The 24,908-nt window shown below is 43.2% G+C and overlaps 6 protein-coding genes across 9 annotated transcripts; 3 read left to right on the top strand and 3 right to left on the bottom strand.

The window, feature by feature from the left end:
* Positions 1 to 5: 5 nt before the first annotated feature.
* On the top strand, positions 6 to 1,925 carry LOC105275583 (mpv17-like protein 2). The gene is made up of 4 exons (XM_011332510.3): positions 6 to 814; positions 931 to 1,367; positions 1,539 to 1,664; positions 1,804 to 1,925. The coding sequence occupies exons 1-4, from the start codon at positions 787 to 789 to the stop codon at positions 1,819 to 1,821; spliced, it is 609 nt and encodes a 202-aa protein (XP_011330812.1). The 5' UTR covers positions 6 to 786; the 3' UTR covers positions 1,822 to 1,925.
* Positions 1,926 to 2,089: 164 nt separating this feature from the next.
* On the top strand, positions 2,090 to 7,566 carry LOC105275595 (protein RCC2 homolog). The gene is made up of 4 exons (XM_011332522.3): positions 2,090 to 4,199; positions 4,719 to 4,959; positions 5,193 to 6,040; positions 6,164 to 7,566. Exons 1-4 carry the CDS (start codon positions 3,993 to 3,995, stop codon positions 6,332 to 6,334), a joined length of 1,467 nt encoding a protein of 488 aa, XP_011330824.1. The 5' UTR covers positions 2,090 to 3,992; the 3' UTR covers positions 6,335 to 7,566.
* Positions 7,058 to 8,454, bottom strand: LOC113562367. The gene is made up of 2 exons (XM_026971755.1): positions 8,036 to 8,454; positions 7,058 to 7,913 (listed from the first exon to the last, which is right to left on the bottom strand). Exons 1-2 carry the CDS (start codon positions 8,210 to 8,212, stop codon positions 7,746 to 7,748), a joined length of 345 nt encoding a protein of 114 aa, XP_026827556.1. The 5' UTR covers positions 8,213 to 8,454; the 3' UTR covers positions 7,058 to 7,745.
* On the bottom strand, positions 7,058 to 9,533 carry LOC105275597. Its single transcript, XM_026971754.1, has 3 exons — positions 9,233 to 9,533; positions 8,711 to 9,165; positions 7,058 to 8,611 (listed from the first exon to the last, which is right to left on the bottom strand). The coding sequence occupies exons 1-3, from the start codon at positions 9,501 to 9,503 to the stop codon at positions 8,480 to 8,482; spliced, it is 858 nt and encodes a 285-aa protein (XP_026827555.1). The 5' UTR covers positions 9,504 to 9,533; the 3' UTR covers positions 7,058 to 8,479.
* Positions 9,534 to 10,048: 515 nt separating this feature from the next.
* On the bottom strand, positions 10,049 to 11,498 carry LOC105275596 (ras-related protein Rab-18-B). The gene is made up of 4 exons (XM_011332523.3): positions 11,284 to 11,498; positions 11,086 to 11,203; positions 10,680 to 10,997; positions 10,049 to 10,569 (listed from the first exon to the last, which is right to left on the bottom strand). The coding sequence occupies exons 1-4, from the start codon at positions 11,352 to 11,354 to the stop codon at positions 10,411 to 10,413; spliced, it is 666 nt and encodes a 221-aa protein (XP_011330825.1). The 5' UTR covers positions 11,355 to 11,498; the 3' UTR covers positions 10,049 to 10,410.
* A 4,847-nt stretch (positions 11,499 to 16,345) lies between these two features.
* Positions 16,346 to 24,772, top strand: LOC105275598. Of its 4 annotated transcripts, none has more exons than XM_011332526.3 (11): positions 16,346 to 16,731; positions 18,278 to 18,463; positions 18,848 to 18,986; positions 19,903 to 20,067; positions 20,142 to 20,688; positions 20,807 to 21,409; positions 21,520 to 21,933; positions 22,022 to 22,210; positions 22,293 to 23,146; positions 23,232 to 23,675; positions 23,993 to 24,772. In XM_011332526.3, exons 2-11 carry the CDS (start codon positions 18,342 to 18,344, stop codon positions 24,185 to 24,187), a joined length of 3,672 nt encoding a protein of 1,223 aa, XP_011330828.2. In that variant the 5' UTR covers positions 16,346 to 16,731; positions 18,278 to 18,341; the 3' UTR covers positions 24,188 to 24,772. The 4 variants fall into 4 exon arrangements, with proteins under 4 accessions (XP_011330828.2, XP_011330829.2, XP_011330831.2 ...); XM_011332527.3 differs by having other exon boundaries at positions 16,347 to 16,731; positions 18,359 to 18,463; XM_011332529.3 differs by lacking the exon at positions 16,346 to 16,731 and adding an exon at positions 16,991 to 17,699 and having other exon boundaries at positions 18,359 to 18,463.
* The last annotated feature ends 136 nt before the right edge of the window (positions 24,773 to 24,908 follow it).

Raw genomic sequence — 24,908 nt, 5'->3', positions numbered from 1 at the left:
TCTATCTATATTGATATCTCCTCATAAAATTGATAAAATTCGCTCAAAACAAAAGTTTTATATCACGCAAAAGATAATGGATAAGATGCATTGTTCTATCAATCATAGTTGCATTTTTCCACTAATACATTGTGTAGCGCGTGTAAACACGAGACGAGCTACTGATAAAACCTTGTACATACATCCTTTGTTATATCACATCTGACAAGAAAATGGGAAGAAACGGACGATGGAAATGATAAGGCGCGATCGTTTGCACTGCGCAACCTCCGCGGAATTTTTGATTGTCGCGGCGGCTCGTATATTTAGCGAGCTTTCGACTTCGCTAAACAGTACGTTCGATACACGATGATAACTCGAGTGATTGGAGCAGCTTCATCGTGCATCTAGGCATCCGCCGAGCCCTGCACCTGAGGACTTCAGTCAGTTTCATTTGAGAGTTATGCCACATAACAATATTCAGCTAACGTATCGTCTTCACAAGCACCGAAGAATTAAGAGCAGTCACTCGATTAAATAGCAATAAACTTGAACAGAAAGGGAGAAACGAAAGTATCAAAGATCGAGCGCACTTCGTTAATCCGTTACTTTTATAACGTATACAGCGACTCGAAAGGAATTTGATCAAGAAGAGAGGCATTAAAGTTTTCCTTGCATACTCTCATAACTTCCAAAAAAGATTGCGAGAAACATTTGCTTTGAATGATCTGTTATCTGCTACAATATTGAGCGTTGAAACTAAATTTAAAACTCAACAAGTAACAGACCTTTGCAATATCTTAAAAAATGAGTGTTCTGCGTCAGCTATTATTTGGTAAGTGCATGTCTACTTTACTTCTAAATTGTATAAAAATTTCATTTTATTCTAAAGTGACGTAGCTGCTTGACAGTACGTACTTCCGCAATTTTATCGATATCTGTGCTGTCCAGGTAAATATTTATTAGTTACCAATACCGTAAGCTGCGGCTTGATGATGGCGACGGGAGATTTAATCCAACAGCGTAGAGAGCACTGGAAAAAATATTGTTCCCACAAATATTTCCCCGGCAGCGTTATGGCAGCATCACCGGAAGAGACAACGGCAACTTTTAGCGCATCTGCTTACGATCATGATTATACACGAACCAAGAATATGATGGTCGTGGGGCTGCTTCAAGGCCCGTTTCATCATTGGTTTTACACCATCTTAGATAGAGTGTTGCCAGGTAAAAACGCAAAGTCGATTCTTAAAAAAACACTTCTTGACCAGTCGATCGCAAGTCCCGTCTGCCTGACGATATTTTTCATCGGCCTCGGGGTCATGGAGAGTCGTAAAATCGAAGAGATGTGGAAGGAGCTAAAACTGAAGTTTTGCGATACGTGGAAAGTATGTTAATCACGAAAAATTGTATAATAATTAGTATTTATTAATCAAAATCAGATATATATGTAATCAATTATCAATTTTGTATCTGAAAAGTTTCATATCAATGAGAAAATTTTGCAACTTTTTTTTAATAACATACGTAAATATCTTATTAAAATATTATGTTGCTAGGTTGATTGTTGTTTCTGGCCTCCCACACAATGCATCAATTTCCTCTTTGTGCCTTTACATTATCGAGTACTTTATATAAATCTTCTGACGACGGTCTACGACATTTTTCTGTCATATATTAAATATGTAAGTTTTTTTATATTATATTTTATACATTAAATATGTAAGTTTTACCTATAAGCGTTTTCATTATATGTTATGAAAGCGAATTTGTCAAGTTGCAAAAAAATCACGATAGAATGATAACTTTTTATTTCATTCACAGGACGCACATTTCGAGTAATAAGAAGAAATCTCACGAGGCTAGTCTGGTGAAAGGAATATAATAAATTGTATATATCATATGTGTGTTTATTAATATTATAATAAACGTAAAAATATGTAATAAATATGCTACTGAATAAATAAATTCTTTGTCACAATTTCCAACATGACATATCCAAAATGTTCATAAGCTTCGCTTTATCATAATTACAATATTATTTCGCGACAATATCATTAAAAGAATAAATATCAATTCAGCCATTTACAATTAATCAATAAGTTTCTAATACTGTCATATAACTATATAATTCTCGCTTAGTCTGCGTCAAGTCTTAATTTCTTCCCAGAAATTTAATTTTAATTTTTAATGATATTGCACGATCGTCACATTTAAGATATAAATATGTTAAATTTATATTTTCTGTCCACTTTAATCACATTACGAAGAAGATATATACATAGTACTTTCCTGATGTTGACAATTTATCTTATTTGTCGGAAATAAGAAAACAGTTTACCTAAACCGTTGTTTGCATGTGACAGAATGCAGCTGATATTGCAAAATGTAACCGAATATAACCGGCGATTAGGTCTTACAGACACGCGACGCAATGCAAGCGATACTCGCATATATCCCAAAACAATCCACAGTGATTGCCTTATCGCGCGCAATAATTACTCATTGAGTCTATTTATTTGCTCGACAGCTTTTGTTTGACATTCGGCGACGACGGGATTACGCAGTCTTATTCTAACCAGCCGGGCGCCATCGTCTCAGCAAATTAAGCGATTAATGGACATAGGCAGAAATAACAAATCAACCTATACTTGTGCAACGCGAACGATCGACGAACATTTCGCACGTGAAATACGCAAAATGTTAACGCGTAAAGTTCGCGTGTCGCCGATCGGTACGTTTCATCTTGTTCTTGCATCCGATGAATCGAATCCAGTTATATGTTGTAGTATAATATTTTACAGTCGTATTATTAAATTGAATTACATTTTCGAGACGTTGCGGCTGCGTAAGTCACGTGACGGTGGGCGCGTATGTCTCGTGAAGTGCAAATACGGTATATATTATCTCTGCGTTGTTTTGATGAATTTGAGATTATGACGCGTTCCCGGTATCTCTAGTATCGGTGATGTATCAGACACTTTTGAAAAAAGGTAACACTCGTCCGAGTCTTTCGTAATTTATCTCGTTTTTACTTTCCATTTGCACGCGAATCGATAGTTTTGTACTTCGATGGATCATTGGTCAATATATGCGCGTAAATTGTCATTTACGTTATTTTTATTATGTGCACTCAATTAAATTTAAATAAACAAAACATTTGGAATAATCCAGGATTAAATAACGTTCCTTATAAAATAATAATATTAGTATAAATAATAAAATAACATTATAAACGCATTAATTTCTGTATACAGAAATTAATACAGCTGCGAGCGAATGCTCCGTTCCTTCGCACCTCTCATAGATTTTCGGTTAAAATTACAATCTGCCCTCCACACATATATACAGCTTACAGCTGCCACGCTATAGTCACCTCGGGTTCGCATAATAACGCAATATAACCTGTTGCGCGTATATCGAACCTAAGCGCATCGCGCGCACAAGCGGCGCCTGTTGCTACGCGTTTGAATTTCTCCGCTGCTGGCGTTCCCTCCCGTATCTCACAGCTTTCTTCCCTCGCTGATAACGAAACGGATAATGATTACGAGAAATTGTTTACTTAAGTCGTGCCAGCGAACGCCGCGAACCACGTGACGCCGCGTTCGAATTTTCCCGCTCCTCGTCCGACGGTCCGCGATCCCGTCGCATTCCGCTCTTCCCGAAAACGCGACACGAGCGGAACACGAAGCGCGCCCCCGGCGATTTACAATCATAAACTGCGGGGTTTGCCTCGTATGTATGTATATACTTATCGCGGGAGCGTGGTTTTATTATGATTTTTGAGCGCCAGGTGGCCGCGTTTTTGTTGTCGATTTGCTGTCGGCGGCGCGGCACAGCACCGCCAGCGCCATTACATCGATAAATGTCACCGTGGACGCGCGTGTGAACAACGTCGAGGCCGTCGTCGCGTTCGTCGGAGCCGCCAGTCTGAATTTCGGTTTTCCCCGCGGGAAACAGGATCGCGCGACGCTTTTCCGGACGGTCACGCGTCCCGGCCGCGCAGCTAGGCGATGTCGACGAAGCGGAAAAACACGGGCGGCAAGCCGAAGAGCCGCGCGAAGTCGCGCAAGGTCGAGTACGATGAGGAGGATATTTCCAGCGAGCACGACTCGGAAATCGACGACGCCGAGGCTGGCTCGAACGCCGATGGCGAGGACGCCGCCGTCGAGGATCCGCTCGCGGACGTCTCGAACATGCCCGAGCTACCGGCCCCGGAGGTGATCTCGGTTTTTCATCGCGTTCTGACTTGCGCGTGCAAGCTTGACGAACGCACCTGGTCCCGCGGCGCGACGCGACGCGGAAACCCCGTTGTTCGCCTGCGTCACGTTTTCATATCGAATAGCATATTAATTGGTGATATTTGATGCGAATTAACGATTATTACTGTCGTATGCTCGGATATATATATTTCGAGATTGAATATTTAGATTTAATGTATATTAATTCTTGTTTATTAATAATATGTAAGTTGAATAATTATTATTAGGTCATTATTATTAGGTTTTCCATGTCTGTCTAAATTTCGAATTTGATTTGTATGCATTTCAAGAAGTAAATGTTAATTTTAATTACATGATACAACCAGTCATTGACATAGAAATCAAATTGGACAGAAAACTGTTTTTTTTTTAATTTTATTTAATTATTAATATAGATTAGATTATTTAATTTAAGCGAATATATTTCAAAATGTGCTAAATACAGTAAGAACAACTATAATATTTATTTTACTTTAGGGTGGCTGGGGCAAACCTGGAACATTGCTCATGTGTGGCCTTACTAATTGGGAAATGGCTGGTCGCAAAGCACCACCTAAGGGGGTAAAAGCGAATGTAGGACGTAGTCTATGGACGCCACATACTTTCAAAAACTTGAATAATGCTAGAGTACGGCTGATCGCATCTGGTCCTGCTGCTTCCCACAATATTGTCGTTACCGAGGATAATAGATGCTTGGTTTTTGGTAGAAACGACAAAGGTAAACAATGGATACACATTTTTTAAAGACTGCTATTTATTCAAATTTACCCTACTGGTATAGGATAATTCATATAATGGATCAATAAACTGTTACATTCACTATCAGAAAGATGCTTTCAGATGTAAGAGATTAGCATTACATAATTAAGCTTGCATTGTAACTTTAATTTCATTTTATCATTAAATGCCATTGATAATAGCATTATTGTTCAAATTGTATTATTTGCGCAGGCCAATTGGGTGTTGGAGACACGAAGCGTCGTGATGAACCCACCGAGGTTGAGGCCTTAAAGGGACACACGATTATAGGGGCATCGTGCGGTCGCAGCCACACTCTATTTCTAACGAGTCGCGGCATAATTTTTGCTGCTGGCGACAATAAACTGGGCCAGTGTGGGGTCGGCAAGAACGATCCGTACATCATGACTGCCACCAAAGTTAAGTATTCCGGGCCGCCAATAGTGAAAGTGGGATGCGGCGCAGAGTTCTCGATGATCCTGGACATCAAGGGTGGCCTGCACTCTTTCGGATGCCCGGAATATGGTGCTCTGGGTCACAACACTGACGGCAAATACTTCATTACAAACGCAAAGATGGCATTTCACTACGAGAAAGTGCCTAAGCGAATCGTTTTGTACGTCGAGAGGGGCAAGGATGGCCACGTGACGCCACTGGACCGCGTCGAGATAACGGACTTCAACTGCGGCCACTATCATACCGTCGCAATAGACAGCAAGAATCGGGCGTTCTCCTGGGGATTTGGCGGGATCGGCCGTTTGGGCCACAACGAGCAGCGCGACGAGCTGGTGCCGCGCCTGATCAAGTTCTTGGAGCCGCCCAGTCGTGGCGTGCGAGCGGTGTATTGCGGCAGCACGTACAGCATCGCGATCAACGTGCACGGCTCCGCCCTGATGTTTGGTCAGACGAAACGCACGGGCGAGGCCAACATGTATCCCAAGCCCATTCAGGATTTGTCCGGCTGGGAAATTCGTTGCGTCGCGTGCTCTCAGACGAGCGTGGTGGTCGCGGCCGACGACTCCGTAATCGCCTGGGGTGCCAGCCCTACGTTCGGAGAATTGGTAAAGTGAACATACGTATTGTGGATAGGAAGTCTCAAAATAGAATCGAATTATATTATTTTTATTATTAGATTGTGACGGTTTAATAGTCTCAAATAATTCACGATATTTACTTTTTTCCAGGGTTTTGGCGAAATGCGAAAGTCCTCGACGACTCCAATGGAAGTAAAGGCTCTGGAAGGTTTATACATCACTGCCGTTACGTGTGGTCTATCTCATACGCTTATGATCTGCCGGGACGACTCTGAGGAGGAGAGAGCCAAGATTAACAAGCTCCAGGTGTACTCTGTTTAAAATAAGAGAAACATATTTTTCGGTTGTGTAAAACGAGTTTCTATTGTATCACTATGCAGATGATTGAGTCGGAAAGAAGGTTCTCGTTCCTTCAGCGTGTCACATCTACGTTTCGACGATTTTTAACGGAGCATACGAAAAACGATAACAGTACACGAAACGTCCAAGAAAGACATATAGGATTAGCTGTTCACTCTACTTTGTACTTCCAGTTTTTACTTAATGCGCGAATGAAAGTCGATCTGTGTAACAATTCGAGACCCATTCTGTTAGCAGCTCAGGATATAGACCAAACAAGACATAGATGCAAAAATATATTTTGATACGTTGCTATTTTATTGAAGTTTGCTGTAATTTTCACCAGAATGGAAATAGTTGTTCGTACAGGGAGGAGAACTGGGGAAACTGGAAAGAGAACGTTGTAGAACGTAGCAGTGACTGCCTTTATTTTTATCGCTTTTTTAATCGATTTATACATTTTAATAAATAGTTTATATCATTGATTCATCACAGTAGTACCTGAATCATTACATCTGCAGGAATCGTTTTTACAATGTGAATACGGGGATTGCATCCCCGTACAGGATTAACAAGAGTGAGTCATTCGAGTAAGTTACTTGAAGTGAGTTCTGACAATTATATTCACATGAATTCGATTTTGATACGTATTTTATATTAATTACACAGAGAATTAAATAGAGAAGTGAATTTAATTACCTTTTCTTTTTTTATGTGGCATGTTGCATGCGTTACAACATGTGGAATATTCATTTTTATTATGATAATAGACTATATAAGTATAAAGCATATTGGATTAATTTTAGTTTTTAGATATTTTGTAAAAAGTGATCCAAAAGAGCTGTAGAAGTTGTAAGCATTTTTGCCGACTTAGCATTTATTAAGTTCAGATATCTGACATGTGTGTCTTTACATTTTTAGTATCTTTTTAATTTTAATATTTTTCTTTTTAATGATATAACTCACATAACGTAGATATTAAAAATGTTTGCTCGACAAATACAAAAGAAAGCAGGTTAAGAATGCGGTTCAGTATCCTTATAAATTTACAACTCCGATCACTGCCATGATGTATTATGGACGTCTTTTATTGTGATGTCACTGTCATTCCATTCCGTTCCACATAATATTCTCGTGCGATTTCTGCACTGAAATATTCTGATAAACTTGCGACAAATGTACAAGTCCAAATATGAAATAAACGAATTTTTTAAGAAACTTACATTTCTCGTTTTTGTCCCATTTAATAATTTTTGGAGAAGATGACCCAAATTTTAACAATCTTCAAAATTTTGAGGATTCTTATCTGTTTTGAATGTAATTTTATAAATTTATTTTACCTATTCAAGAATCGACTTCAGAACAGTTGACTTCAATTTGATTGTTTTTTAAATCACAAAAAAACTTTATCCTTACCATGTGTCGATGCAGACACTCTTGTACATTTCGAACAACGTTTTTTGACGCGATATAATTTTTGTTGTTCTAAACATACGTCGCAAGGTACATCTTTTACAGCTTCATTTAGATATTTAAGCGTTTCCTTCTTTTTGCGTTCTTGCTATTTCGATTATATAAGATTATATATTTAATAAATTATCATTTAAAATACATCATCAAGCATATTTGTGATAGCTTCCTCAATAACAATAGTAAAAAGTTATATTTTATATATATTTTTACCAGAAGTCGCTGATCCATCGTTATAGTAGCAGAAATAACAAATTGTTGAGCATAGTGCATTTCCTTTTGTGAAACGTTACCGTATTTCCAACGTAACAATTGGTGAGCTATGTAATGTTTTGGATCTGATGGTCGATATCTTAAAGCTCTACTTAATGCCCATGATAGTGGCACCATCACGTGTTGTCTATTAAAAAAAAGAAAAAAAATATATCCATATTATTAATTTACTTATTATTGTATTCATATCACACAAACACAAATGGTATCAATACTAATAATGATACATCTTAAAATATTATAAAATACCTTAAGTAATTATTTCTTTCTAAAGTTTCACCGTCTTGATAGTTTTGCAATAAATTTAAATTACAGATGCAAGTACATGCAGCAACATTGTATTGCGCATCTATAAAGGTAGAAATACTTGATGAGACAATTGCTTTACTTTAAATAACAAAAGCAGGATACTCTTCTCTTCAACACACAATTATTGAATGCAGCACTATCCATTTTTTCTTCCAGCAGAGTAGAACGCGATTCTAATGCAGTTAAACTGCATTCACACAATATTTCCTATAAATTATTTAAAAAGAAAAATTGATGTGTAAAGATTATTCATTTCTCTGATATCTCATATAATTTTTGGAAATATTAATTTTGAAATTATCGCACCTCACTTGGTTTTAAAGCTTCCTTCTCTTTGTACTCATTATACCCAAGATTAATCAGCATATCTTCAATTTCATCATCAATACCGTTCTCTTCTACATATCGGAGAATATCTTCATCTATTCCAAGTTTTCTTAGAAAAGATATTACTGTTGACGTAACTGATTTGTCTTTTCGTGGCCAGTTTAGAATTCGTGGAACATCAATGCCGCTCGATAAAAGCCGATATAATACACGTCTATCCTGAGATATCAGCCCATATGCAACAATGGCCCAGCATTGCTCGTTAGTTAATCCAGCAACGGACAAATTCGAGATCAATCTTTCATCAAGCTTTTTTATCCACGTATCCGTATCCTGTATCTCGGTTTCAAAGTCTTGAAAATATTTTAATTCTTCGGAAGATAAACTAAGGAGACCATATTTGATTGCTTTCATGATACTGTGTGAGTGCATCCCTAAAATTTATTGTTTTATTGGGGGAATATTGGAGAGCACAAAATATAAAAGTTCTTACAAGAATACCTTTTCCTTCTAGTTCGAGTAAAATGCATTCACTATATATTCCGCTGTGAATAATAGAATGCAATGATTTATTGAGTAATGCGTTACGCTGCACTTTAGTACAAACAGATAAAGATTTCATTTTATCATGTCGCATAAGCTTGCACTTTAGCAAACCAAGAAATCTTTCTCTGCTCCATTCATCATCGAGCATTCGAGTATTTATTGATTTCATATGCAGATTTGTTTCACGTAATGCTCCTTTGTCTGTCACACTTGGTAAATCTGCCATTCTCGGATACTCATATGACTAAATTAAGAATATACAGATATCACAAATGTCAAGATATAAACTACCATTTAGGCAATTGCTATTGAACCGATTGAATTGCGCGCACATGTGACAGTGATTTATTTCATATTGAACAAAAAAGAAATGTATATCCAGAAAATGTTTTATTTACAAACGAATAAATTATTAATAACGTACAATTATGTATAATATCTTTCGCCACTGTACGTGTGTATGTTCGTGAGTAGTTGTATTAAACTCTGTCTAAAGTTATCATACATTTGCCGCCCTTTGCAAAGTACATATTCTTGATAAGACATACATATTCGTGTCTAAAAATGAGATGCGCATAATATGCACAAAGTAGCCAAGCAGGAGTCTTAGGTACCTTTTTACAGTATAATACACGTTCTTCAGATATAACAATATATATATATGAAGCACACACATCGTGCAGAATATAAAACGGTGAATACGAGAAGACTATGACAATGTTTTGAGCTTTCATCGTTTGTACAAAACTGTGATTAACGGAATATCAACTATTGATTTATATAAATCTTATTTCAGTGCCTACGATTGCTCTTTCAGTACGTTACAAATTATGTATTTACACGAACACAAAATTCTGTTTGATATATCGTAAATTTCTATGTCAGATTCGAGACCTTGTCTTCAATGATAGCCCGTGTATGTGTGATAAGCTAATATATGCATATCTCTCGACAAGTTTTATCTTGTGGAGTTGAGTGGCATAGCATGATGCAATGTATCATACTTGACCCTTTCACGTTACATGCTTGCCGAATTGATTTATCATGTATAGTCAATGCAGCATGTACATTTTGTCTTGACAGGCATAGTGCAAGTTCATTATTATTCATACAAGTTTTCTGATCACAGTCGATTACAGCAAACTGCAGGAACAACTTGAGTACGCGTCTTGTTGCGGATAATCGTTGGCCAACTGCATTCCCCTTTTTCCTATTCGTTGCCGTGCACTCATGGTACCATTATCGTACAGACGTAGCGAATGAGCATCCCAAAGCCCAGGTGTTTGTATTATCTGTTATATTTAAACATATATTTTAAATATTAGTAACAAAACAAATCACGATTATAATATTAATATAAATATATTATATATTGAGATACAAAATTTCAAGTTCAACATACCTTTTGTACAAGCTCTTCGAAGCAACACTTCACACCATCAGCTGTTTTTGCGCTGCTCTCGATGTACAAAGTTTGATGTCTCCTGGCAAACTGTAGGCCTTCCTCAGTGCTGACTTCTCTGTTTGGCAGATCTATTTTGTTACCCACTACCATCTTGACAATGTCCGTTTTATTGCAATACGTGTTCAGCTCGTTGAGCCATGTTTCCAGCTTTATGAAAGTGTTCCGATCTGTAACGTCGTACATCAGGATAGCGCCCTGGCCGTCTCTGTAGTAACTCGGTGTTAAGGTGCGAAATCGTTCCTGGCCGGCAGTGTCCTGCAACGAACAAGCTCCGATGTGAAACATGCGACGCGTCATGCAAATTACGTTATACAATCGTGCATAATGAAATCATGGCACAAACCCAAATTGCCAGTTTCACTGTGTTGCCGTCAATGGTGATCTGCTTGGTCTTGTAGTCCATCCCGACTGTGCTCTGCATGTTCTCGTAGAACTCATCCTCGGTGAATCTGAGAAGTATGCTGAAAAATATACACGAGTGGCAATTTACTTTTGACGTATCGGCGTAGAAAGCGGGACGATGAGTCGCACTTATGCACACCTCGATTTTCCGACGTTAGACTCGCCGATCATGAGAATCTTCAGTATCGTCAGATAATCCTCCTGATCCATAATTGCGTGACAAGTGACGGTGACACTCGCGACTTGAATGTCGTGATGATAAAACGAGAAATGACCGTTCTCACGACACAATCATCAATCTATGTACGTACGTTGAGCACTGCCCGTGCATAGTTCACGATCATCAACAAAAAGTACGTCACGAAGTATGACGAGCACACGATCGAGAATGCAGGGAATTCCGTGCTTTTCTAGTAACTCGCAGATGTTGCGCATATTCCCTAAATATGTCACTCATTATGCGTAGAGAACCTAAAAGTATGGACATCGTGGATTCGCACCTGATTGGTCTAGTTTCTAGTGGGATCGAAAATGGCGGAATTGAGGTTTATCAATTAAGGGACTCTATCTAAAATACATCTTTGTAGTGTAACGCTACGTTACTGCTCCGCGTTAGGCTGAAATCACATGGCACGTATTTTCTGCGTAACGCGTAACCGCGTAACCAATCACATTGTTTCATTTGGATATCAGCTTCTGTAGGCAAAGATTTGATTGGTTACGCGGTTACGCGTTACGCAGAAAATACGTGCCATGTGACTTCAGCTTTGCGAAATGCTTCGCGCCCCGCGGCGCTACGCCACTGCCGCCGACGTGACGTCACACCCCCACCACGACTATCGAGTGGGGGTATATAAAACCCCCAGTTCCGTTTCAAGCATATGCGCGCATTATATATATTATACGTAACATTCATTATAGATAGTGCGCGCATATGCGTGAAATGGAACGCACCCTAAGCCGCGCCGCGCCGAGCATCCAGTCTTTCCTAGTCGGGCGCTCCCGACTCTAGTCGTACGTAACGTAGTAGGCCCTTCGCCGTACGGCCGACGGGCCTACTACGTTACAACTACGTCTTCCGACTGATTGTAGACCAGGCTTTATAATTACTGCACAAGTAGCACCTCCGACCCATTTTTCATAAATGTCTTCAAAAAGAAAAATAAAATCAACCGACACGTGATCGACACGAACCGTAACGTATGCATATTTAGGTTAGATTGGCAATTTCCAACGCATGCGCAAACGGGCCGAGGTGCACTATCTCTACCGTTCTATGACGCACTCTCTATTCCGCACGCTCTATTCCGTACCATGTGACTTCAGTCTTATGAAAGAAAGCGATAAATCAAAACTTTCGCGAAAATTTGCAGAAATGGCGGATTTACATGTGATTTCCTAGAAAAGGTTAACCTCCAAAATTCGCCGTCAAAACTTTATCTTGGTGTTCGAGTTACGTACGAGAGGTTAGGTTAGGTTTGACGTCGCGGTATCGTCCGGTGCGCCCATAGACATAATAAGAATAGACCGAGCGTGAAGCGCAAAACGTGAAGCACAGCTAGAAAAGGACGGAAAATAGGTGGAGGATCTCTTTCTCTCTCTGTTCGCGTCTTCCCCACTCTTCTTTCCTTAGAGAGAGAGAGCAATCCTTCGCCTGCTTTCTCTCTTTTTCTATCTGTGATTCACTGCCAAGTTGAGAACACGCTCGGTCTATTCTTACTATGTCTATGGGTGCGCCTAATGAAGAGAGAAAGAGAGTTGCCGTCCTGGAGGTACGTCGTTGCTCGTCGTTCGCGGCAGGACGGGTTATCCGTCGACGTAAACTTGACGCGGAAAATTGTTTTTATTTATATGCAAAATTAATTTAGTTTACTATATATTGCAAATTGTTTTTATTTTTTGCTTATTGGCTTTTATTATATTTGTGTGTATTGTATATGTGCTTACTGGCTTTGTTACACTTGCGTAAACTTTTATCTTATTTCTGTTATTACTTGTTAATAATAATATGTATTGTACTTTTCTTCCGCGGGGCGCTGACCCGCGAGCTCCCTTCCCTTCCCCCCGCGGCGGTGCTGACCCGCGGGCTCCCTTCCCCTCCCCCCACGTGGGTGTTAACCCGCGGGCTCCCTTCCCCTCCTCCTGCGGCGGTGCTGACCCGCGGGCTCCCTTCCTTCCTTCCCCACTTCCCGCGGCGGTGCTGATCCGCGGGCTCCCTTCCTTCCTTCCCCTCCCCTCCCCCCGTGGCGGTGCTGACTCTCGGGCTCCCTTCCTTCCTTCCTTTCCCTTCCCGGCTGCGGTGCTGACCCGCGGGCCACCTACCCTTCCGTATAGAGTCCTAAATAATCAGAGAAGCGCAATCGTTACCCCCTCCATGCTTCCCATGGTCGCCATGTTGGGCCCGCAGCTGTCTATTTGTATACAACGTAGCTTATGTATCTGGTCCATTTGGTTATTCTTAATAGAAATTTGTTTCAAAAATGTCTCAGGGATATCTAAAATATTTTTTTTAGAAAATAACATTATAAATATATTATAAATATATTTTTTTCTCACTTATAGTACACCGATTGCAGTTAGTTTCCCAATGTATCTGATGCTGCATAGCGCTGGTCGGTAGAGCAGCTCGATTCGGATCGCCCAGCGCTGAGCACGAGAGTCGGGCACTCTAGATTCTGGAAATCTCGAGCGGGAGTGGACAGGAGAAAGTATACACGAGTTATCGCTCGATTTCGTCGATAGAACAGCTGACTTTATTTTGATCGCGAAATTAGGTCACGGCCGAGAGCTGACGCGTGGACAATATTCACTTCGTGTGGTCGGAAGCGTGGACTGATCGTTGAGGAGCCTCTGACAGTGGTCAGGCGGAAATCTTGACGCGAAGACGGCGTAACTTGCTCTCGGACCGTTCGTTAGGAAGATTAACAATAATAAAAATAACAAAAATTATAAAGGTTCAAGTAGAGATAGAGCACAGTTTGAGAACCCGCTGGAAACGGGCGACGAAGCTGATAGCTCGATCGCGGAAACGGCTCAACGGCACTGGACGCGGCTGACCGAACGCGAGAACGAGCGACTGATATGTACGGTGTACTCCGAAGCGAATCGGTATAACGATTGATCGAGATTCGGAGCTGCTGGTCGCAAATAGGCTAGCAAATATCGGCTGTTTGTCTCCGGGAGAGTCCGAACAAAGACATTCAACGCCTTCCGAACGGTGAAACTTCCATATATGGTATCACCGTGTCGAGCGATTCCGGCTGAAAAAGCGATGAAAATATTTGTCCGCCTCCCGGACTAACGTATTATCTCGATCCGCCCGAACACGACCGTCGCGGCAAGTAAACTCGTAATCCCGAAAAATTCAATCCAAGTGATCCTTAAACACCCAACAGAATGTATTACGGGCTCAACATGGCGGTCAGCCAATCAGCAAGTGAGACGCCGATTGCGCTTCTCTAATTATTTAGAACTCTACTTCCGTAGGGCGCTCCCTGCGGGTACTCCTACCCTTCCATCCTCGGGCGTGGTTTTAGTTTCACCGACTCGGCAGCATGACCCACCCGTGGGGCATTCTGCCCGGTCTCGACAGGGATGCACGGCATTTTTATTGGACGAGCGTAGTCCGGGTGGGAGGGGGGGGGGTGGCTGAACCTCCTGGTTTCAGGGGCCCACAGGGGAACGTAGGTCGTACAAAATCACCCTTTTTAGCCGGAAGCGTGGAACCGGCAGAGTCCTGACGAAATGCGTCTTTTAGTTCCAGGACTCTTTGTGAGCGGTTTGGTTTGGTGGGATAAAAAAAAACTTACTTTTCTTAGGGTGAATTCACACCTTGGCAGAAAAGCAGAAGCCAATCAGAACTCGCGCGGATAGTCGACAGTTGGCGGAAAGATAGAAGCAGAAAAGTAGAATGTACTGTCGACTAGAGTCCTAGATATAAGAGAAGCGACATTGAGGGAATTATCGTCTGATTGGCCAGGTAAATCACGCCACGTTGAGCGCCATTTTATTTGCTACTATGATGCAATAAAATAAGGTCAGATGACTACTTTTAAAGCAATTATGTGTACAGGCAAGCAGTTTTAATTGCAATGTATGTACTTTTATGTACATATTTATTACATATAAATCAAATCCTACATATTGAAAGCAATAGTAAACTGTTTTATATGACTGCTCCAGTTCACACGTCATTTAGCATTAACCTGATTTGACTTCTTGTATCTCGCATATGGAGAAAACAAGATGGTGGCTTATCGAGTTCTGATTGGCTTCTGCTTTTCTGTTTTCTGCTATTCTGCCAAGGTGTGAATTCACCCTTACACTAATTTTTTAAATCCTAAGGCTAATATTTCATGTGTCGTACGACAAGCTTTTTGGATGCTCCGATTGGCTGGTAATGAGACATATTTGAGGTATTTCTATCGTCAGCCAATCAGTACGTCCGACAAAGCTTGTCGTACGACACATGAAATAGTAGCCTTAAAGTAAGGAAGGTTATATTGTATACTCCTCATAGATAGTGACCATACTAGTGACAAACGAACGCCATTTTCGATCTACGATGTCCATACTCTTACTTGAGGTTCTCTAATTATGCGCACACAAATGGCGAAATATCAATAAAGAATATTAAAATTTTGTTTTACGAGAGATTTTGTGTATTGCGGAACACAAAGTGATGATTATTTTTAAAACAACGGAAAGTTTATTTTGTTTTATTATAATCAATTTGCCAAAAAGCATCGTTAAATATAGTTACTCAATAATAAGAATTATGTCATCAAATTAATGCAAAAATGACAGCATTATGTTGTATATGTATTATATTTTTTAATAAAGCTAGTAGTTTCTATTTTAAATATTAACCCAAGTTCTTTCTCTTTTTAAAAATTTATTATTAAATATTGCACGCTATACAGCTGTGTAGAAGACGTTATTACAATTTGTTGCATCCTTGATACGAGTCGATAAGACGCGCAGTCATTCGAAATCGTTTTCTGCAGTTTCCACGATCGGCAATGCGTTTGTTTCGCCTCGCATATTTCGATTAATCTGCACGCTCAATCGCGCTGATGTTAGCGCGGTGTAGCGCGGTCAAGAGGAAAGAGATTAAAGAAAGGGTGTCAGGGCGCGGGGAAGGGGGCACGTGTGCGGTGCGCGCGTGCGAGAGCGAATTTTTGTCACTACCCGCGGGGAGTGCTGGCGGCGCGGCGAAACTAACCACGAACTAAACAGAAGAAAAAAAGATGGCTACTACGAGGCTGCCATGAAGGGGCCGCGTCGCTGCTCGCGCTCGCGGAAATGGGACGTTGCGGCATTCGAGTGTCATCGCCGTCTCAGTGAGAAGTGTCAAACGAGTGGTGATCGTCGGCGAGGGTGACGCGTCGAGACAGGTTACGAGAAGCCGAGAGTGGAGTGAAACGTAGGAGCGAAGTGCGGTAACGCAGCGCGCCGCACTGCACTCGTCGCGCGTTACGACGACGACGACGACAACGACGACGCAGACGGTGGCAGCGACGGCAAGGAAGGCAGACGCGACAACGAGGGTTCGTCAACCGGAGACGTGTGAGATGGCATCCGACGGGTAAGACTTCAGGCGAGGAGGAACCTGCCCATCTCGTATTGCACCCGACTGCACCCGAGGTGCACGGCGCGCTCGTTTACTCTAGGGAAAACGCGGCCGCGACACACGTACAGCCACGGTGCCGACGATGTTCGCAGATCGATAGTGAATTTTTTTTACAGTCACCCGTCCCAGTTTTCTCCCTCTCTCTTTCCGTCTTCGTCTCTACTTCGTTTTCTCTCTCTCTCTCTCTCTCTCTCTCCCTCTCCCTCTCCCTCTTTCTCTCGTCCTATCCCTCCCTCCTCTCGCCCGTTCTCTTCCTTCGTGCAAACAGAGGCAAGACTTCGCCGTCGCCTTCCGCGCGATAACCGCGCACGGACGAGCGAACGAGCGATTTTCCGCTCCTCGTTCCTCCGCGGAACTCGCTTTCGCCCTGAAGTTAGCCGTCGTTGCGATTGGGCGGGTCTCTCTCTCACTTGCTCCCTCACGCGCACGTTTTCGCAGTACGCGTTTAGGCTCGTCCGTGTCAGGCGTGTATGCCGTGCGCGTTTTTCTCGTCTGTATCGCGCCTTCGTTTTTTCTCTCTTTATCTGCCCGTCTCTCGTTTCTCTGTTCCTTCTCCTCTTTCTCTCGCTTCTCCGCCCGTTTCGCTCCCTTCTCCCTTCTTCCCTCCGTCCTTCGCGCGAGCGCGATCGTGCGTGTTCCGTGCATACGCTCTCGATCTACGCGCGAATGGATTTCCGCGGCCTATTTCGACCAATTAAACGGCCAGCATGACATCAGAGCAGACGGCCACTCTCGTTGCATCGCGGCCCAGCATTCCTATCAATTTGCGGGGCCCATCGGGGCGGGGTGGAGTGGGGCGGTCGGACGGGCGAAACACCCTCCTTCGCTCGCCCTGATTATCGCCCCGTTAGCCTCCGTCAAGAATAATCGCGTACCGCGAGCTTCTTTTCACGAATCTTGAACGGTCCTCGCTTCTTCTTCTTGTAAGTTTTCCTTCGTCTCTATTTTTCTCTCTTTCTCTCCCTCTCTCGCTCGCTCTGTTAAGTGTGGTAAGGGTGATTTTTTTACCCGAGATCGACTCGTGCACGGTCATTCGCCGTCCGATGTTCCAATTAGTTTTTTCCGATACCGTCATCGTTCGCTCGTTCGCTCGTTCGTTCAACGTTGTACGTACTCGGTCTCGTGATTCGCGACGTCTTCCTTCACCCCGTGTTCGAGCTCCGCGGAGAAATCGCGTGACGTTCCGGCATCGACGCGAGGTGCGGTGGATGTAAATAGAAGAATGGAGGCTACGGTGCTATCGGTTTTGTAGTATCGCGACGATACTCTGCCCGTACCCCGTGGGTTGCACCCGAGATGCCTTTGACATATCGATCCCGCCTTGCGATTTTGTCGCGCGAAGCGTACATGCACGTACTTGCGCGCGTGGCGCTCGCGAGTGATAAAAGGTTACGTTAAAGTCGTGCAAGTCCACGGGAAGTGAAAGTTTAAGGGGAAACGAAAAAGTGATTGACAGAGCCGTTGCGTAAGGTTTGATACAGTTTATCGCTGGTTATTTTAGGGACCGATAGAGATTCGCGAGTAAAGCGGGGGAGATTAAAGCTTTCTCGGATAAACGAGTATTAATGGATGACAATTGCAGTAGGATGGAATGGGTGGAGATCATAGAGCCGCGCACCAAGGAACACATGTACGCTAACCTCACCACCGGAGAATGCGTATGGGATCCACCACCAGGTGTACCTGTGTAAGTAAGCTCCTTTACGCGTATCCTAGTCCTCGAGTAGCAGCTAATTTCGACGCGGAGTCCATCAGCCCCGTCAGAGCCCCTCGAAAACAGTAATTTGTTGAAAGAACGGGTCCGGTGGACGTTTTTCTGTATTACTTTAAATTGACGGATATAATGGGCGTTTTAGAAGCTAGTTAGATAAGTATCTGCTACCGTTATAGCACAACGTCTCAATTATACTCATTACGCCTAATTTAATGACACGTATCAGTTAACAATCTCAAAGTGTATCATGGTTTCGTTGTAATTATTTTAGAGAAAGCTTACTTCGAGAGAAAGCACCAAGTCATCTCGTACATTATAACGTGTGCTAGCTACATAGCGTCGTTTAATAACTTCTAGGAAAAAGACGGACAACAATCAGTGGTGGGAGCTATTCGATCAGAATACCTCGCGTTTTTATTATTACAACGCGACTTCGCAGAAAACCGTGTGGCACCGCCCGATCGACTGTGACATCATACCATTGGCGAAATTACAGGTAAAAACCGATCACGTCGCCCGATATCACCGGCCCGCGATATGATTTGACGCGTTCCGTACACAAGATTGGAAGTCACGTGTGAGTCATGTTGGATAAGCTGGCTGTCGAGCGTTCAAGTACAGATAAGATCATGCTTCATTGATACCTGTGCCAGGAGATTTGTACTTAATTACTTACTTACTTATGAATCACGTAAAATCTGTTGAGTTTGGCACACGCTCGCGTGCTTGCGTGCATGCAACGCATGCGTGCGTGCGTGCAGGCAAGCGTGTAAGCGTACGTGCGTGCGTAAATGTGTATATAAATGATTTGTGAGTTTCTCCGGGTAACACACATTACAGAACTCATGTATCTTGAAGTGGCGGAGATATAAGTGTGCAAGAGCGCGTCTGCTCTCCTCTCAGCTATAAATAGTTCGTAGCGGGGAGAAAAAACTCTGGTTTACATTATACCATGCGGCTACCATGAAACTTCTTTCATGATAATGTGTTATTCGGCCATTTAAAGCTTGACAAAAATATGAGTGCCAGATGTCCTGTATGATGCATATTTGTATCGTGGCACTCACCTGTATGTTTAAATATAACGTCTTGTATCACGTATGCTGCATTATAGATCGCAAAATTTCCAATAGTTTATAAATGGACTCACGTTTTATCCGCAAAGTTATACATAAAAATAACATAAATTTTTATTTTATTTGTGTTATTATTCTGATGTAACTTGTATTGTTCCGTCGTGTAACTATATTTATATTTATTTATTTCTATGTCATCCTTTTATACGAAAAAAGATATATTTAATTAGTTGTGTATGAAAAAAATGTTATTTTGCTATTAATTATGGTCCATATTACACGTTCTTATTTGTTAATTTATCTCCTTACGTACGCTCACGCATGTTCGTATTGTAGACTTTAAAACAGAACACGGAGCCTGCGAGCGGTAGCACATCCGAGACTCAGAAAGTGACTGAACCGAGAAAGAAGGAATCCGTTTCAACACAGACGCAAACTCCCTCAGTCAGTCGGTCGACGCGTTTTAATCACCAGGAGAATACGAATCTGGCTCCGACATTGGTAAAAATTGAATTTTTTCTTAACGCGACACGTTAACATTTCGAGATTTCGCATGGCTACGTTTTCTTTCGTAGCAAGCTCTTTCTCTTGGTAGCGCGAACAAAACGCGGACCTCTGCAGTCGGCGTTGACCTTCAGACTTCTCCTCCTTCTCCGTCTCCGTCGTCGAGACGACACCATCACCATCACCATCATCACAACAACAGGCACCACAGGCACCATGACGTACCTACGGCGCGTACCAGCAGGCAGCATAATCACTCGCAGGACTCTGGCAGATCCAGTGACAGTTCCGTCTCACACAGCAGGACCTCGTTGGAATCGAGCAGTTATCGTCTGTTGGACTCACCACACAGACATCATCATCGTTCGGCCGCCCAGACGCCGGCGAGCACCGCACAATCCTCCCCCAGACAACACGGCAGTGGTACCCTGGAGGCGAGATGCCACAAAAGCGGAACTCTGGAGAGCGTGAAGAACCAGAAGTCCGTTTCAATGGGAGAACCACCGCCGCTCGGGTTGTCACTCTCAACTAGCACGCCCCTTTTCAAGAAGAAAACGTTCACTGATCCGCAACGCGAGGGGAGAGCAGGAAACTTGGATTTAGACAAAAGTAAAAATGGTAAGCGTACATAATATTTACGTATCGCGCTGTAATTATTTATTTATTATATCGCAAATCATGTCGTAGGGATTTTCGTACATTCTCGGTTTTATTAATTGATATTCTGCTATTTTAGGTAGAGAAAGTAGTAGAGGCTCTTATGGTCCCGAGCCGAGCACCTCGCCGTATCGCGATTCCCTAATGGAATCCCGAGTCTTCAGGCAAGAAATGCCGCCATATCGTCCGCCGGAAGTCCAACTTAGCCATAGTTATAAGTCGCAGGGTGAAAAGTATGGTTCCTTGATGGAGAGTGGCAATCGTTACCATAGGGATAGAGAGCGGGAGATGCAGCAGCAGCAGCAACAACAGCAGCAGCAGCAGCATCGAGAGCGAGTGAACAGTCTCGACAAGACGAACTCGCCGTCAGCCTTTTATCCAAGTTCCGTGCACCCCAGAAATATGAATAAGCAGCAGCAGGATAATACGGGTAGTATAGGTAGAAGGCATCACGGATGCTCGGCGTCCCTCTCAGAAGCGAATGTCCGAGACGTGTATGGTGTAATGTTGTCCGAAAGGAACGAGCCTGCCAAGAGCCTCGGCAGAGCCGCTGGAGTGCACAGCGCCGGTAATCCATCGAAGCAGAGAGGAGGCCTCGAAGTTGTCGAGCGGGAGAGAGAGCGGGACCGCGATAAGGAGAAGGAGTACAGGCGAAACACAGCGTGCAATAACTCCCTGGACTGTAAGCGAGATAATCTTTCTGCTTCTTTCGCCATCTTCCTGCATGCATGCACGTATGCGCGTGTATGCGCGTATGCTTTCGCAATACATGGGTAATTATTATTTTGTAAGGTGTGCCGCAGCCGCTGGGTCGCAGTTACAGTTTCGTACAACAGCAGAAGCAGCAGCAGAAGATGCAGCAGCAGTTGCAGCAACAGCAGCAGCAGCAACAGCAGCAGCAAGCTAGGAGGAGAGAACGGGACGACGATTCCATGCACGAACGTTACTTGATGATAAGTCAGACTCATGAGCAAGGTAGACAGAGACTCAGTAGTAACACTAGTAGTAGCAACAGCAGCAACAGTAGCAGCAACAGTGCCGTGGGCGAGGAAATTGAAGGCCACGCCGAGGGAGACGACAGCAAGAAGAAAAGGAGCAATGGAAATCCCAGTCCGCCACCGTCGCCGTTTTACGGCAACCTTCTGGCCGATGCCGATCATTTGTTACCGTTGCAGCACTATATCCTTCAACAAGCGAAATTATCGGGTAAAAAGCCGAGAATCTTCTTAATATTGCGACTTTGTGGCGTAAAACTTTGTTTCACTGTTCTTCTTCTTTCGCTTGCGGTGCACAGGTTGTTACAAGTTCGGAGATCCCTTGTTGGTGGAAGAAGGAGAGGATTCTCTGGACGAAGAAGGCGGCAGGGGCGAAGGTATCGGCGGAAGAGGTGACGACGACTCTGACGATCAATTCGCCGACGATGAGGCGGCTAGCAATCAGGGCGATTCTTCCAGTCAAGAGTATCTTGAAGATCATTATGCGGGTGAGAATTAAATAATTTTATGTCATAATATGTTGTTACACATACAGATAATTAACGATTATCCGTTTTCTCGTGTTTTCAGATTTAGGAAATTATGATACAGCAGGCTTAGCGACTTATTACACGACAGCCGATACTTTGACGAGGCCACAAGTGCGACCACCGTCACCACCGAATATAGTGTCGCAGAGGGAAGCAAGAGATAGCGTCGTGACGACGAGACAAGTCTCTATGCCCACCGTAAGCGCGACTCCGAGCCTCGGTATGACGAATGTCGACAACACTGACCTGGACGAAGCACGGAGAGACGACAGCACGGGCGGCGGCGATATCGAGAAGTACGCGCAGGACAATCTCAATCTAAACTGCGGCAGACCAAAGGGACTAAGACTGTTGTTTCGAAAGAAGTTCAGCGTGCGGGATATTCTCAGTTGGTCGAAGGACCCGATACCGCAGCCGATGCTCGCGATGGTGGACGGTGAGAAGTTACTCAAGAGGGAAGCCTGCAACTTGTTCCGATTGGTCCAGGTGTACATGGGCGATCGCAAGGCAAATGTCGGCATGACGTTGGATGGCGTCGCCATGGATATCGTAAACACCGCATTCACGAAGCCGCCCCTGCGGGACGAGTTGTACGTTCAGATTTGCCGACAAACAACGGAGAATCCGCGGAAGGAGAGTTTGAGGCGCGGATGGGAATTGATGGCTGTGTGTCTAGCATTCGTGCCGCCTAGCGCGACGTTCGAGCCCTACCTGGAGGGTTACATGAACAGGCATCGCGATCCTAACTTCCAGTTCCCCGAGGTCGCCAAGTGGCCGATACACGTTCAGGTCAGCCACTACGCGACCGTAGCCTGCAGACGATTGCAGCGGATTGGTGTGCACGGCAAACGGCAACCTCGCAAGGCTACAGTGGAAGATATCGACCAAGCGAGGGTAATTAGACATTAACTAAACTTTATCGATTCGATCATAATATTTTCAGAGTTTCCTAACGTATTTTTTTTTGCTCCTCTGGTAGATACAAATCTTCCGCGCATCCATGTTCGGCGCGACGCTCTCGGAAGTGATGGCTTTACAGAGGGACCGTTTCCCACACAGAGAGTTACCATGGATACAGACGACGCTGACACGTCAGGTGCTGGTGCGTGGCGGCACACTGACGGAGGGTATCTTCCGGGTATCCGCGGATGCCGACGAGGTCAGTGCGTTAAAGTCCTGCTTGGACAGGTTCGAGGACGGCACTATACTGGCAGCTTCTCAGGACGCGCACGCGCCCGCTTCCTTGCTAAAATTGTGGGTACGCGAGCTGTACGAGCCGCTGATACCGGATTCCTTATACATCGAGTGCGTGTCGATGCGGCACGACGACCCAGAAGCGTCCGCGGCGAATGTGGCCGCGCTCGTTGACCGTTTGCCGGATCTTAACCGTCGCGTGCTGTGTCATCTAATACGCTTCCTGCAGGTAGGAAGAGGCCGTTTTATTCATTTTTTCACGAGCAAGAGAAAGTTTTACGAGATTTCGTCTCTTATTTTCACCGTGCGCTTAGCCACGTGCGTGATTCGAAATTTTTCCTCGTGTCAGACGCGCATGTCGCACACTCGACAAATAAAGTTGAAGTTGTACGCAGCCATGCTTGGCGGCTGAACGCACGGTTAGAGAACGTCAGCGTTTAAATATGCACTTGACATCGTCGAGTGCAATAAAACGGAACAGTTTTCTTACTATAGTATATATACATATGTATATGGACGCTATACGATGTCATAACAACTTTGCAGATATTCGCTCGACCGGAAGTGGTCGTTCGCACTAAAATGGACGCCAATAATCTCGCGATGGTGATGGCGCCGAATGTATTGCGGTGCACGTCCCAGGATCCCCGGGTAATCTTAGAGAATGCACGGAAGGAGATGGCCTTCGTCCGCACTCTCATCGAGTCACTAGACACCGCTTGGGTCGATGATCTTCACTGACCGCATCCTATCGCGCTAGAAAAAGGTCCGCTCTAGACTATTATGCCAAATGAATCAGCTGTATAGTCATGTCTATGTTGTTAGTTATCTCTCTTTCTCTCTCTCTCTCTCTTCCTCACACTGTTCTCAATTTATCACACTCTTGTTTGTCCATCGTCACCGGTCTCCCCCTATAGTCTCCCTATATAAATGTTCTTCGTAACGGTAATTCAGTGCTAAAGTCTTACCAAGCTAATCAACCAATCAACCCGCTCTTTATAATTTCCTATTTATTATTTATATACAAATTCTATGTTATATATATAGATATATATATATACATATGACACACAGATTAGAGATTATTAGATTATATTATGTATATCGCTCTATATCATATTATATATTTTACCAACCCTTGTTACCGCGTCGAACAAACGTGGACGGCTTTTTTACTCGATCATTGTTGAATCTCGTGTAAGATAAAAGAAAAGATCATATGTTACCGTGTATAGCTGCGCTCCGCGATGATCTTTTTGTATAAGCGACGGATTAACGTGTAAAGCGTTTTATCGGAGGAATAAACACTGCGAAAGATTAGCAAGCTGTAGTTATAAGTGTTTTCTTCGACTTTTCTTCCCACAGATTTCCAAAAGTTTTCACACTTTGCTTCAACATCAGTCAGACCCGATATTTTTTATAAGAATGTCCTCATTTTATCTTCTCGCGCAAAAATAGGCAT

The sequence above is a fragment of the Ooceraea biroi genome, chromosome 8, assembly GCF_003672135.1.
Source record: "Ooceraea biroi isolate clonal line C1 chromosome 8, Obir_v5.4, whole genome shotgun sequence".
Taxonomy (NCBI): Eukaryota; Metazoa; Arthropoda; class Insecta; order Hymenoptera; family Formicidae; genus Ooceraea; species Ooceraea biroi.
Note: the sequence above shows the minus strand (reverse complement) of the source record. Positions and strands in the feature narration are given on the sequence as shown.

Excerpts from the sequence above, each read along its gene's own strand:
- LOC105275595 (XM_011332522.3), top strand. The coding sequence starts at position 3,993 with ATGTCGACGAAGCGGAAAAACACGGGCGGCAAGCCGAAGAGCCGCGCG. Across the intron at positions 4,960-5,192 it reads TTTTGGTAGAAACGACAAAG|GCCAATTGGGTGTTGGAGAC; the intron begins GTAAACAATGGA and ends TTATTTGCGCAG. Across the intron at positions 6,041-6,163 it reads GCCCTACGTTCGGAGAATTG|GGTTTTGGCGAAATGCGAAA; the intron begins GTAAAGTGAACA and ends ACTTTTTTCCAG.
- LOC113562367 (XM_026971755.1), bottom strand. The coding sequence starts at position 8,212 with ATGGTGCCACTATCATGGGCATTAAGTAGAGCTTTAAGATATCGACCA. Across the intron at positions 7,914-8,035 it reads CGATGGATCAGCGACTTCTG|CAAGAACGCAAAAAGAAGGA; the intron begins GTAAAAATATAT and ends TAATCGAAATAG.
- LOC105275597 (XM_026971754.1), bottom strand. The coding sequence starts at position 9,503 with ATGGCAGATTTACCAAGTGTGACAGACAAAGGAGCATTACGTGAAACA. Across the intron at positions 9,166-9,232 it reads ACTCGAACTAGAAGGAAAAG|GGATGCACTCACACAGTATC; the intron begins GTATTCTTGTAA and ends AATAAATTTTAG. Across the intron at positions 8,612-8,710 it reads AAGCTTTAAAACCAAGTGAG|GAAATATTGTGTGAATGCAG; the intron begins GTGCGATAATTT and ends AATAATTTATAG.
- LOC105275583 (XM_011332510.3), top strand. The coding sequence starts at position 787 with ATGAGTGTTCTGCGTCAGCTATTATTTG. Across the intron at positions 815-930 it reads TCTGCGTCAGCTATTATTTG|GTAAATATTTATTAGTTACC; the intron begins GTAAGTGCATGT and ends TGTGCTGTCCAG. Across the intron at positions 1,368-1,538 it reads AGTTTTGCGATACGTGGAAA|GTTGATTGTTGTTTCTGGCC; the intron begins GTATGTTAATCA and ends TTATGTTGCTAG.
- LOC105275596 (XM_011332523.3), bottom strand. The coding sequence starts at position 11,354 with ATGGATCAGGAGGATTATCTGACGATACTGAAGATTCTCATGATCGGC. Across the intron at positions 11,204-11,283 it reads TCTAACGTCGGAAAATCGAG|CATACTTCTCAGATTCACCG; the intron begins GTGTGCATAAGT and ends TATATTTTTCAG. Across the intron at positions 10,570-10,679 it reads TCGAAGAGCTTGTACAAAAG|ATAATACAAACACCTGGGCT; the intron begins GTATGTTGAACT and ends TAAATATAACAG.
- LOC105275598 (XM_011332526.3), top strand. The coding sequence starts at position 18,342 with ATGGATGACAATTGCAGTAGGATGGAATGGGTGGAGATCATAGAGCCG. Across the intron at positions 20,689-20,806 it reads TTTAGACAAAAGTAAAAATG|GTAGAGAAAGTAGTAGAGGC; the intron begins GTAAGCGTACAT and ends CTGCTATTTTAG. Across the intron at positions 23,676-23,992 it reads ATCTAATACGCTTCCTGCAG|ATATTCGCTCGACCGGAAGT; the intron begins GTAGGAAGAGGC and ends ACAACTTTGCAG.